The 11472-nt window shown below is 50.8% G+C and overlaps 2 protein-coding genes across 2 annotated transcripts in view; both read left to right on the top strand.

Annotated features, from left to right (window-relative positions):
* PI4KB (phosphatidylinositol 4-kinase beta) overlaps positions 1 to 4661 on the top strand; it is a 17374-nt gene extending 12713 nt beyond the window's left edge. The window contains exons 7-10 of the mRNA XM_072428652.1: positions 374 to 639; positions 800 to 932; positions 3223 to 3343; positions 3515 to 4661. Coding sequence (XP_072284753.1) covers positions 374 to 639; positions 800 to 932; positions 3223 to 3343; positions 3515 to 3696 — 702 coding nt within the window. The 3' untranslated portion in view covers positions 3697 to 4661. The remainder of the gene's footprint in view (positions 1 to 373; positions 640 to 799; positions 933 to 3222; positions 3344 to 3514) is intronic.
* A 4394-nt stretch (positions 4662 to 9055) lies between these two features.
* Positions 9056 to 11472, top strand: part of LOC140342454 (unconventional myosin-Ie-like) — a 10015-nt gene continuing 7598 nt past the window's right edge. The window contains exons 1-8 of the mRNA XM_072428651.1: positions 9056 to 9237; positions 9378 to 9480; positions 10019 to 10150; positions 10231 to 10365; positions 10490 to 10622; positions 10754 to 10950; positions 11046 to 11126; positions 11237 to 11323. Of these exons, the coding sequence (XP_072284752.1) occupies positions 9056 to 9237; positions 9378 to 9480; positions 10019 to 10150; positions 10231 to 10365; positions 10490 to 10622; positions 10754 to 10950; positions 11046 to 11126; positions 11237 to 11323 (1050 nt within the window). The remainder of the gene's footprint in view (positions 9238 to 9377; positions 9481 to 10018; positions 10151 to 10230; positions 10366 to 10489; positions 10623 to 10753; positions 10951 to 11045; positions 11127 to 11236; positions 11324 to 11472) is intronic.

Here is an 11472-nt window from a genome sequence, read left to right as displayed (position 1 = left end):
CCCCTGCTGGTGATATGTGGTAATAGAAAGTGGGAAATCATGGCTCCCTCTGCTAGTGATGTGTGGTAATAGCGGGAAATGTTAGCTCCCCCTGCAGGTAATGTGTTGTAATGGAGAGTGGGAAATGATGGCTCCCCCTGCTGGTAATGAGTGGGAAATGATGGCTCCCCCTGCTGGTAATGTGTTGTAATGGAAAGTGAGCTCCTACTGCTGGTGATAAGTGGTATCAGAGGAGGAAATAATGACTTTCTTTGCTCTCACTTACCGCAGCAGATAACAATTGCCCCCTCCCCCGGTAAGCTGTGCTATTGAAGAATAAATAATGATCGATTGGTTAGATTTACTAAACCCCGTCCCGTTCTATTTCCTCCAGTCCATATGGGAGACGGAGCGTGTGCCGCTGTGGATCAGGCCATACAAGATTCTGGTGATCTCGGCAGACAGCGGTATGATTGAGCCGGTGGTCAATGCCGTGTCCATCCATCAGGTGAAGAAACAGTCCCAGCTGTCTCTGCTGGATTATTTCCTCCAGGAACATGGAAGCTACACCACGGAAGCCTTCCTGACCGCACAACGCAACTTTGTACAGAGCTGTGCCGGGTACTGCTTGGTCTGCTACCTGCTGCAAGTCAAAGACAGGTGAGAGGTCGGAGGGGACCCACCTGAGGGCGGGTTTAGTGCCCAGGGCAGGCTGTGTGATTGGAGGGACTGACCTGGGGGACTGTATGGTGGTCATGTGATCGAAAATGGAGGTGATGTGCGTAAGATTTTTAATATATAATTTCCTCTTTTTCTCCAGGCACAATGGAAACATTCTATTGGATGCCGAGGGTCACATTATACACATTGATTTCGGCTTTATCCTGTCCAGCTCCCCCCGGAATCTGGGCTTTGAGACCTCCGCCTTCAAATTGACGTCAGAGTTTGTAGATGTGAGTGAAATGTGTCCTCTCCCGGGGACCAATCAAAGCCAAGCGTGTAGTCAGAGATTGGCAGAAAGTCCAATAGTAATGGTCATAGGATGGATGGAGTTCACACGAAACATCTGATTGGTCAGTTTGTGACACTCAGATTACTCAGTTATATTGTGGTGCAAATCTTTACCAATCATTTGGCTCCTCCTCCAATATTTAAAAGAGAAGTTGGGGCTTCACTAATCATCAAATAATATTTCCGTGTGGCTTCAGACAAAGCTCAGCACGGAGCCCCATGCACACTGGTCACAATGGCGGCGATGCATCTTGTTTCTTGTTTTTCCATTGCCAGAATAACATCATGGAGGAATGCAGGCAGACGGGTGAGGGGATTCCCCACACTCACCCCCATTATTTGCTTAATTGTTCTCTTCTACAAACAAATTTCCTTGTTTTGTAAACCTGAAGACTCCGCTTTATCATCTGATCTGCAGCAGACATTTTATTCCCATCACTGTGCATGTACCACTTCCACCTCTGTGCAGAAAATCCCGGGGACAATAATGTGAAGTCCTTTGTATTCTTTATTAGAATACATAAACCGTGTACAATTGTTAGAATTGTAATGCAACTTATGGGGGTGCAGTAGCCTTTTCCTCCTGTAGAGCGTGTATAGGGGGTGCTGTATTTAACAGAGGGTGAATGGGGGTTGAGCAGTCTTTTCCTCCTGTAGGGGGCACTGTATATTTCTGAGGGTAAATTGGGAGTGTAACAGCCTGTTTCTTCTGTAGGGGGTGCTGTATACTACAGATGGTGTATAGGGGTGGAGTATATTACAGATGGTGGGGGGGTGAAGTATCCTCCTCCTTCTGTAGGGGGCGCTGTATTTTACACTGGATGACCAGTCCTGTCTCCCTCCTGCAGGTGATGCGGGGACTGAACGGAGACATGTTTAATTACTACAAGATGCTGATGCTGCAGGGTGTATGGGGATGGAGTGTCCCCCTCCTGTAGGGGGCACTGTATATTACAGATTGTGAATGAGGACGTGTAGTAGCCTGTTCCCCCTGTAGAGGGTGCTGTGTAATACAGAGGATGAATAAGGGGAGAGCAGTCTGTTCCTCCTGTAGTGGGCACTGTATATTAGAGGGTAAATTAAGAGCGTAGCAACCTGTTCCTCCTGTAGGGGTTGCTGTATACTTACGAGGGTGTATGGGAGTGGAGTATTCTCCTCCTCCTGTAGGGGGCCCTTCTGCAGGTGATGGGGGGGTGGAGTGTCCTCCTCCTATAGGGGGCGCTGTATATTACACTAGATGACCAGCCTCCTCTCCCTCCTGAAGGTGATGGGGGGTGGAGTGTCCTCCTCCTGTAGGGGGCGCTGTATATTACACTGGATGACCAGTCTCCTTTCCCTTCTTCAGGGGATGGGGGTGGAGTGTCCGGGCGCTGTATATTACACTGGATGACCAGTCTCCTTTCCCTTCTTCAGGGGATGGGGGTGGAGTGTCCTCCTCCTGTAGGGGGCGCTGTATATTAGTGTGTAGGGGGTGCTGTATATTACACTGGATAACCAGCCTCCTCTCCCTCCTGCAGGTGATGGGGGAGGAGGAGTGTCCTGTTCCTGTAGGGGGCACTGTATATTAGTGTGTAGGGGCTGCAGTAGGGGGCGCTGTATTTTCACTGGATAACCAGCCTCTTCTCCCTCCTGCATGTGATGGGGGAGGTGGAGTGTCCTCCTCCTGTAGGGGCCGCTATATATTAGTGTGTAAGGGGTGCAGTATGGGGCGCTGTATATTACACTGGATGACGGGCCTCCTCTCCCTCCTGTAGTAGATGGGGGTGGAGTGTCCTCCTGTAGGGGGCGCTGTATATTACACTGGATAACCAGTCTCCTCTCCCTCCTGCAGGTGATGGGTTTGGAGTTTCCTCCTCCTGTAGGGGGCGCTGTATATTACACTGGATGACGGGCCTCCTCTCCCTCCTGCAGGTGATGGGGTTGGAGTGTCCTCCTCCTGTAGGGGCCGCTGTATATTAGTGTGTAGGGGGTACAGTAGGGGGCGCTGTATATTACACCTCTACCTCCTGTAGGTGATGGGGTTGGAGTGTCCTCCTCCTGTAGGGGGCGCTGTATATTAGTGTGTAGGGGGTGCAGTATATTACACTGGATGACGGGCCTCCTCTCCCTCCTGCAGGTGATGGGGTTGGAGTGTCCTCCTCCTGTAGGGGACGCTGTATATTAGTGTGTAGGGGGTACAGTAGGGGGCGCTGTATATTACACTGGATAACCAGTCTCCTCTCCCTCCTGCAGGTGATGGGCGGACTGAACGGAGACATGTTTAATTACTACAAGATGCTGATGCTGCAGGGGCTGATCGCTGCCCGCAAACACATGGACCGCGTGGTGCAGATTGTGGAGATCATGCAGCAAGGTAAGACGGGTCACTTACCCTGCACTACTGGGGTGCATACCCCCTTCCCACTATTTGTACATCCCTCCTATATATGTGTGTGCCATTCAGAGCCAGAGATCACTGGATGATGTTTGATATTTTGTAATTTGCATATTGCTCTGACCCCCAACCCCTTTCCCCTCCCCCTAGGATCCCAGTTGCCCTGTTTCCATGGCTCCAGCACCATCCGTAACCTGAAGGAGCGATTCCACATGAACATGACGGAGGAGCAGCTGCAGCTTCTGGTGGAGCAGATGGTGGACGGCAGTATGAGGTCCATCACTACCAAACTCTACGATGGTTTCCAGTACCTGACCAACGGCATCATGTGATAGGGGCCCCCGAGGACCCAGAATCCCCACCCTCCCCTGCTCCGGGACTCCTGACTCAGAGGAGGAGAGCGACCCCGCCCCCCACCCTCAGACTGGATCATGCTGTGATGGTGGCTCCGCCCCCGCTCATATCCTACAGACCACTATGCAGCCACCTACCCGGTCTCTCAGTATTCTCTACCAATCTACAGTGTTCAGACAGTCCAAGCCCCTCCCCCTGCTCAATCATGTGACCGCATACTTCATTTTTGAAGAACGGCACCTCCCCCAATTTACAATGAACCCTCAGCAGGGGACGGACAGATGGGGCGGGATGGTGAATATTCCCTCCCCTGAGTATATCCCCCACTTCTTATCCCTCGGAGCATTACTTACTGTGACGCCCCCAGCAGGATGGAATCGTCTGCTGAGCGAGCAGAACTTGTGTGTCCCCGGCACAGCGAGGGTTTCCGGGGCCGATCCAACTTTATTTCTTTTCCGTCTATCAAAATTATTTTCTTTTATTTTTATTTAAATTGTTTTATTTGGGAAACCTGTACTGTGTCGCAATCTTCTGCCCTCTGATTGGTCCTCCTTCCCCCACCGATCCAGGGAGAGAGGAGTGGCTTGTTAGAAAGGGGTGTGTCTTTATTTAGGGGTGGGAGGGGCCTTTTTAAGATACATCTTGAATGCTTTAATGTTTACTTTGTATTAAAATGAGATAATCCAGCAGAGTCGGCCGAGTCGCCTTTTCCTTAAGAATCTCCGCAATCCACCAATGAGATTGGCAGGAAAGCTGACACACAATTCAGGGGCGGGGCTTTGTGAACAAACATCACCATACATGGAAACAATACTTCGCCGAAGGATTTTTAATTCTGTTTGGCCAGTCCAGTGATTATAACAGTTGTGACCCCAAACTGCTTTTACTTTGTTCTGTATATTATAAAATGTCAGTTTTTAAATAAAATTCCTCTTTTCATGTATTTTCCATTTTTTTTGTTCTATTCCCTGCAGCCTCTTTGTATCCACTTCCTGTTTATACCCCTCCCCCCCACACACACACACATGTCCCCATGCAATTTCCCAGTGGTGGGCCATAGCTGTATATAATGTGCACCATTGTAGTTTCCTTCAGAATGTCCTGTGACAACGCAGCTGCAGAACTGGTGAATATCAACAGAGCGTTGTCACTCTAATAGGAAGTGACCTTCATGGCAGGATCACCAGGGTTTGTAATAATAAAAGCTGCAGATCTTCAATATATGTTTTGGGTTGAGGATGATCTGAGATTATTCCTGGGGGGAATTATTCGGCATCATCACATTCAGCCAATGAGCAGCAACAGAACTGCCTGGGAAATCCTCTGATGTGTGGATCACGTGACCAGCCAAACAGAATTGAAGTAGGCTTCTATTCACCCAGGGACAGCCTGCTATTGGAAGGACTTCCATTTTTTTATGACAACTACTCCCTCAGTTCCTGTATAAGCGTCATGGGGACAGGAAGTGAGAGAAAGTCTTCCCAGTGGGGCCACAGTTTATAAATATAATTCTGCAGATTTTTCCCGCTTTCCAGCATTAGATTTGTGTTTCTTAGGCAGAAAATAAAATTCTAAAAAAAGTATCCATAATCCCGCCCACTCGAACAGACTGGCTCTTCTGGGGCGGGACCTACACAACATGCTGGATTGATTTGCTCCTCCCCTTCCTTTCAGTGTCACTGACAGATTATTGTCATCATCAGAGAAAAAAGACAATGATCCCAACAGGAGGAGGGGCCAGCAAATTAATCAGAACCCGCCCCCATGATGTCACATGGTATCCAGAGATTCTGTCTTTTATTGGTTAATAATGAGCTAATAATAACCAGATGTAATTGAAGTACTTATTGTTCCCGCCCCCGAGCACATTTCACATCAATGTAACAGCCCAATCGGAGTGCTATGAATGAGAGAACCCCCAACCCCGAGGAGCGGCAGCGTACAATCCAGGATTTCTATCAGATATTGTACAGAAGATAAAATGTGTCGCCAATCTGTGCCGAATATCAGCCCTTCCCCCGATCTGATTGTCTGACCAATCTGCATCAAGTATCAGCCACATTTTGTCCAATCCGTTCTCCCACACGTTGTACAATCAGATTGATCGTCACACAGAATGTGCACCCTAAATTCCATGGACCCAAAAGGGCACACAAAGGGGGCGCCTGAGACCCCTGGCTCAGCTGATTGGAGAGTACATTCCTCATATAAGGGTACATTCCTCATATAAGGGGTACCATGTGACCCCTTATATGAGGAATGTAGTCACCAACCCACTACAAGCAGCCAATCAGATTAAAGCCATATTGGACCTCTTAGACTTCAGCTCAGTCGCACAGAAGGTACTGAAGCCGTTTGGTATGACAGCAGAGTAATCATAGTGCGAGTTCCCTTTAATTGAATTCTGCCATAGAAGTAGTGTGGCTTGAGGTGCAGTACCACTGTGTCCAGCAGGTGTCACCACAGTGCCTCCTCCTCCTACTACTACTCCTCCCCCACCTGGCTCACCGATCACCTGGATCAGGAGCCGCCCAGGTGAAGAGTCACTGGAGAGGAAGAGACCCCTGCTGAGTGCACAGAGACCACCAGAGGGGGAGGAGACACTCAGGACCCCAGGGAAGGGACTGGGCAGAGAGGCAGCTCAGGTGAGACCTCCAGGAAGCAGAGACACTCACCTGGACTACCTGTGGGACACTCGCCTGGGCTAGCTGTGGGACTCTCACCTGGACACTACCTGTGGTACTCTCACCTGGACTACCTGTGGGACTCTCACCTGGACACTACCTGTGGTACTCTCACCTGGCTCTCGCCTGGACTACCTGTGGGACTCTCGCCTGGACTAGCTGTGGGACCTGGACTGCTGAGACCCCTGGGGTGGGGGAAGTGTGAGATACCCCAGGCACAGAGGGGAATGCCAGTGTGACCCCCCAGAAAGATTCACCCAATAGAGCCCTGACACAGCAGCACCATGGTGAGTCCTGTTACCTCTTTATTGCCCCAAACACTACTTTTACCCCACAATTACCCCCATTGATACTCCCAGTTCAATACTCCCCCAGGTAAATTCCGACATCTGGGGTAAATTTCCCCGTCTGCTCCAATTTTTTTTTGCTTCTCCTAAAGATCAATTTATTGACATTAGAAAAATAGTAAGAACCCCCCGAGAACTGCCCCCCCCCCCATACACACACCAATCATCTCTTTATTCCCCTTATACAATCTGGTCTGCCCCTCCATTAGCTGTATTACCCCCTTGTATATTGTATTGCCCCCTATTATCAGATCTCCCCCTTATTTTCTGTATTGCCCCCCCATTATTCTCATATCTACCCCCTTATACCATCTATTGCCCCCCTATTCCAAGATCTGCCCCCTAATTAGCTGTATTACCCCCTTGTATATTGTATTGCCCCCTATTATCAGATCATCCCCCTCTTTTCTGTATTGCCCCCCTCCCATTATTCTCATATCTACCCCCTTATACAATCTATTGCCCCCTGTATAATGCCATCCTCCCTGATAATATAATATTGCCCCCCCCCCCACATCCTGTTTGTATGTATTCTGTGCCCGGGGGGGTATTGTGGGGGTGTTGTTGCCCCGTTATATACTGGGGAGGTCTGATTCGCTGTCTGATCTCTCTGAAAGCTGATTCTGCCGTTTGATTGGCTAGCGGAAGGCGGTCACATGATATGGTGGTAATTCTGGAGCAGATTGTATGCTGTGTGGCCAAGTTTATGAAATGACGGAGAATTATCGTCTCGCTTTGTCTGGAAATCATTGGACGGGGGAGGGGCTGTGCCAACCGATGAAACCGACAATTTGGTGCTGGTGCTGTCAGGCCCAGTGGGTTGGGGGGAGATATCTGGCCCCTGGCCCTGTCATTACCTGGTCGGGTATTGGGTGGGGGGGTGGGTGGGGTGATGACAGACCGGTCCTCTTTATTTGTGGATTGCTCGGGTTACACATCTACGGTCACATGACGCACCTCACACGAGCCAATCACTGCCGCTCTCCTTGCTGACCGGTCCTCTTTAATCGTTTGATTGGCTGATTGTGTCAAAGAGCAATCCGCCCACCAAATGCCCCTCTGCCTCTAATACCCCACCCCCGCTTTGCCATGCTGCCCATTATTAGGTTTGATTGGTTCCCATTGGTTGGCTCCAGATTCACCATAATAGTGAGGGGCGGAGCCAAAGACTTAGTGGGAGGTGTCTGTGAGCAAGCATGCAGCCAGTGAAGTCAGATTTCCTCTTCTAGGTCAGGGATTGGGCGGGCAGTGTGGGATTGATAGGACGGCCACAGACGATTCCATTGGTGGGGCAGTCAGACTCTGATTGGACGTAGGAAGCAGATCCCGCATATGTAATGAGCCAATATGGCCGCCACCCCAATAGTGAGGGGGAAACTTTGCCCCGGGGTCACACCATACAATCACCGATCTGTCGGGGCAGAATCTCCCCCAATCCAATATGGCGGACGTGTGCAGTTATTGGGGGATATTGCCCCACCTGGTGTAAATTGTCTACCCCCAAACAATGGCTCCAAAACATAGCCCCTCCCAGGCTGGGTCATCAGACCAGCCAATAAGGAAGCGATCCTCGGAGGCGGGGCAACCAATCCACGCCCCCTGCAGGCCACAATCCAATAGAAAAGCCTCGTTGTGTGATCAGGTGATTGGTGGAGTTGATGGATTTGGGGTTTGCTCCCCCTGACACCCTCATAGGGGTGACCCCCAGAATCAGTGCAGCCCCTCCCCCATCCCTGTATGCATGGCCTAGAGGGGTCACCCGGGGCCCATCACTCCTCCCCCTGTGTATTCAGTGCAGGATATTGATCGCCCTGATTGGACTTTGCCCCCCCTCCCCCGGTGCCACACCCAGTCTCATATGGACACCTCAAGAGCCTGTATGGGTGTATGTGGGGGGCAGAAAGCGCCCCCTGGCGTTTATTCTTTTATTTGCCCCCCAGCTCGGTGGTTTTGGTTGTCCCGCAGATTGCAAGCTCCCTGACTCCGCCCACATTCCTCTCCCCTATACCTTGCTGGGACCTGCAGGTGGGGGCGGGGCCTCAGGAGGGCGCGGCTGACACTGCATTCCTCAGGTGTTCAGAGGTCTCCGCTGATTTCTTAAAGGGCCGGCAGCTCCCTGCGTGACACCGAAACGCAGGAAAAAAAAACAAAAAATGTCAAAAGAATCCCAAATAAAATGAAATATTTAAAGTGAACCCACCGGGGGGCCATTACTGAGCCCCTCCCCCGCCCACCGGGAAATAACCCGAACCATCCAATGAGATTCAGTATTGTTCCCGGATTATACCTGTCAGTAATCCGATGTGATGGCTCCTCCCCCGCAGGGCAGCAAGGAGCGCTACCATTGGCAGACGCAGAATGTGCGGCAGAGCGGAGTGGACGATATGGTTCTCCTGTCCAAGATCACCGAGGACGCCATCGTGGAGAACCTGAAGAAGCGATACATGGACGACTTCATCTTCGTATCCTTCAGCAGGGGGCGCAAAAGGTGTCAGAGATGGGGGCAGGGTGATACCTCAGGGGTGGGATTAATGAGCATATGCTGCACAGAGCCAATGAAATTGCTGGTCAATCCTTGGGGGCGGAGTCACCTTTTATATGCAATGTAACTGTTTGAATTCCTTAAAGCAGCACTCCGCAGACATACATCGGGCCAGTGCTCATCTCCATCAACCCCTTCAAGCAGCTGCCGTACTTCACCGAGAGGGAGATCGAGATGTACCAGGGGGCGGTAAGTGCGGGTAAGAGGGTTAGAGCCCCGGTCTGGGTGTTGTGTCCCCACTGGGGCGATTCACCTTCTCTATTGGTGGTGTCACCAAGACCGGAAGTGAAGGGAAGTTCTCTGAATGGGGACAGCAATAAAAACCTGGCAGAGGTTCTACCACCTCAACCCAGAACTAATATATGAAATGTCAGAATATTATCAGGATGGGAGGGCGGAGACAGGAAATTAGTCACCTGACACCACACCTTGTGTATGTACGCTGCGGGGCCCGAAAACGCTCATAGGTCATGTGACACCCAGCTATAAAACTTCCAGGAAAGTTCCTGGGCTCTCTTCTGCCACTGTGTGCCCGTCATCAGTACTGCACCCCAGCCTATGTTTCCTGTATATACATGGTGCTGACATATACTGCAGTACTGTACAGAGGAGCTGACACTCTAATGTGCCCACACACTCCTATTATACATTTGTATCTGTCAGGGGGGATGGGAGGGTGCAATGTTCTGCAGAGGGTCACTGATGGAAGTTTTGGGGTCTCTTGCAGGGGAAATATTTTGAGATTCAGTTCAGCAGGGGTGGGGAGCCGGACGGGGGGAAGATCTCGAACTTCCTGTTGGAGAAATCCCGTGTTGTCAGCCAGAATACGGGGGAGAGGAACTTCCACATCTTCTACCAGGTGAGGTTCTCGGGCACATTGATGGTGATTGGTTGTTTGTCTTGGCCATGGAGCTGACACTCTTTTCCCCCATATGGCAGCTCCTGGAAGGCGCCACTCCAGAAGATCGCGAGAATTTGGGGATAACGTCCCCCGACTATTACTTCTACCTCAACCAGTCTGCGGTTTACCATGTGGAGGACGTCAGCGATAAGAAGGAATTCGCCGAGACCATGGTGAGTAGATACTGGCGCTTGTGTCTGATTGGTTGACGCCGCCCCTTTGATAACCAGAAATCCCCCTTTCTAGAATATTCCACTATTGCCCCCACTAATATTTGCCCCTCTTCTCTCTGGACAGGCGGCGATGGAGGTGGTGGGTCTCACCTTCGAGGCTCAGGCCAACGTCATTCAGATAGTGGCGGGAATCCTCCATCTGGGGAACATTGCATTCAAAGAGAGCGGAAACTACGCGGTGGTGGAGAGCCCAGACTGTGAGTGGTGGTGGAGGGGAATTTCCTTGTCTGTGTAGAATATTAAATATCGTATTTTACCATTTGGATGGCGATCGGCGTACAATGCTGCCAAACACAGCCCCCCATATCTTCTCTCTGTGTCTGCACAGTTTTGGCTTTCCCTTCCTACCTGTTGGGCATCGACCAGACGCGGCTGCAGGAGAAGCTGACCAGCCGGAAGATGGACAGTAAATGGGGGGGAAAGTCGGAGGTGATTGACGTGACGCTAAATGTGGAGCAGGCGTGTTTCACCCGTGACGCTCTCTCCAAAGCTCTGTACACGCGACTCTTTGATTACTTGGTGCAGGTAAGATGGGGGCGGGGATTGGTGCACCTCAGGGGTGGGACATGTGCCAGGTCACCTCCTATGAGGAGATTTATTATTTCCTGTTCGCTCCTCAGGCAGTAAATAAGGCGATGAGGAAAGATGCCGAGGAATATAACATCGGAGTTCTGGATATTTACGGGTTTGAGATATTTCAGGTGAGACCTCGCGTTGTACGAGTGCATGGCACATGTGGGCGATTTTGGTGGGGTATGGGCGGGTCAGTGGATGAGCGGGGTCACATCATTCCTTAATTCTCTACTTACAGAAAAATGGATTTGAACAATTCTGCATCAACTTTGTGAATGAGAAACTTCAACAAATCTTCATTGAGCTGACGCTGAAAGCTGAGCAGGTGAGCAAACTGCCCGTCTGTCTGTACGTCTGCATGGAGGATGTCCCTCTGCCCCCTATATATGGAGGACCTCCCCCCTCCGCCCCCTATATATGGAGGACCTCCCCCCTCCGCCCTCTATATATGGGGGGGCGTCCCTCCCCCTGCCC

The sequence above is a fragment of the Pyxicephalus adspersus genome, chromosome 12 (genome assembly GCF_032062135.1).
Source record: "Pyxicephalus adspersus chromosome 12, UCB_Pads_2.0, whole genome shotgun sequence".
Lineage (NCBI taxonomy): Eukaryota > Metazoa > Chordata > Amphibia > Anura > Pyxicephalidae > Pyxicephalus > Pyxicephalus adspersus.
The sequence above is the reverse complement of the archived record's forward strand: the minus strand, read 5'-3'. Positions and strand labels throughout refer to the sequence as shown.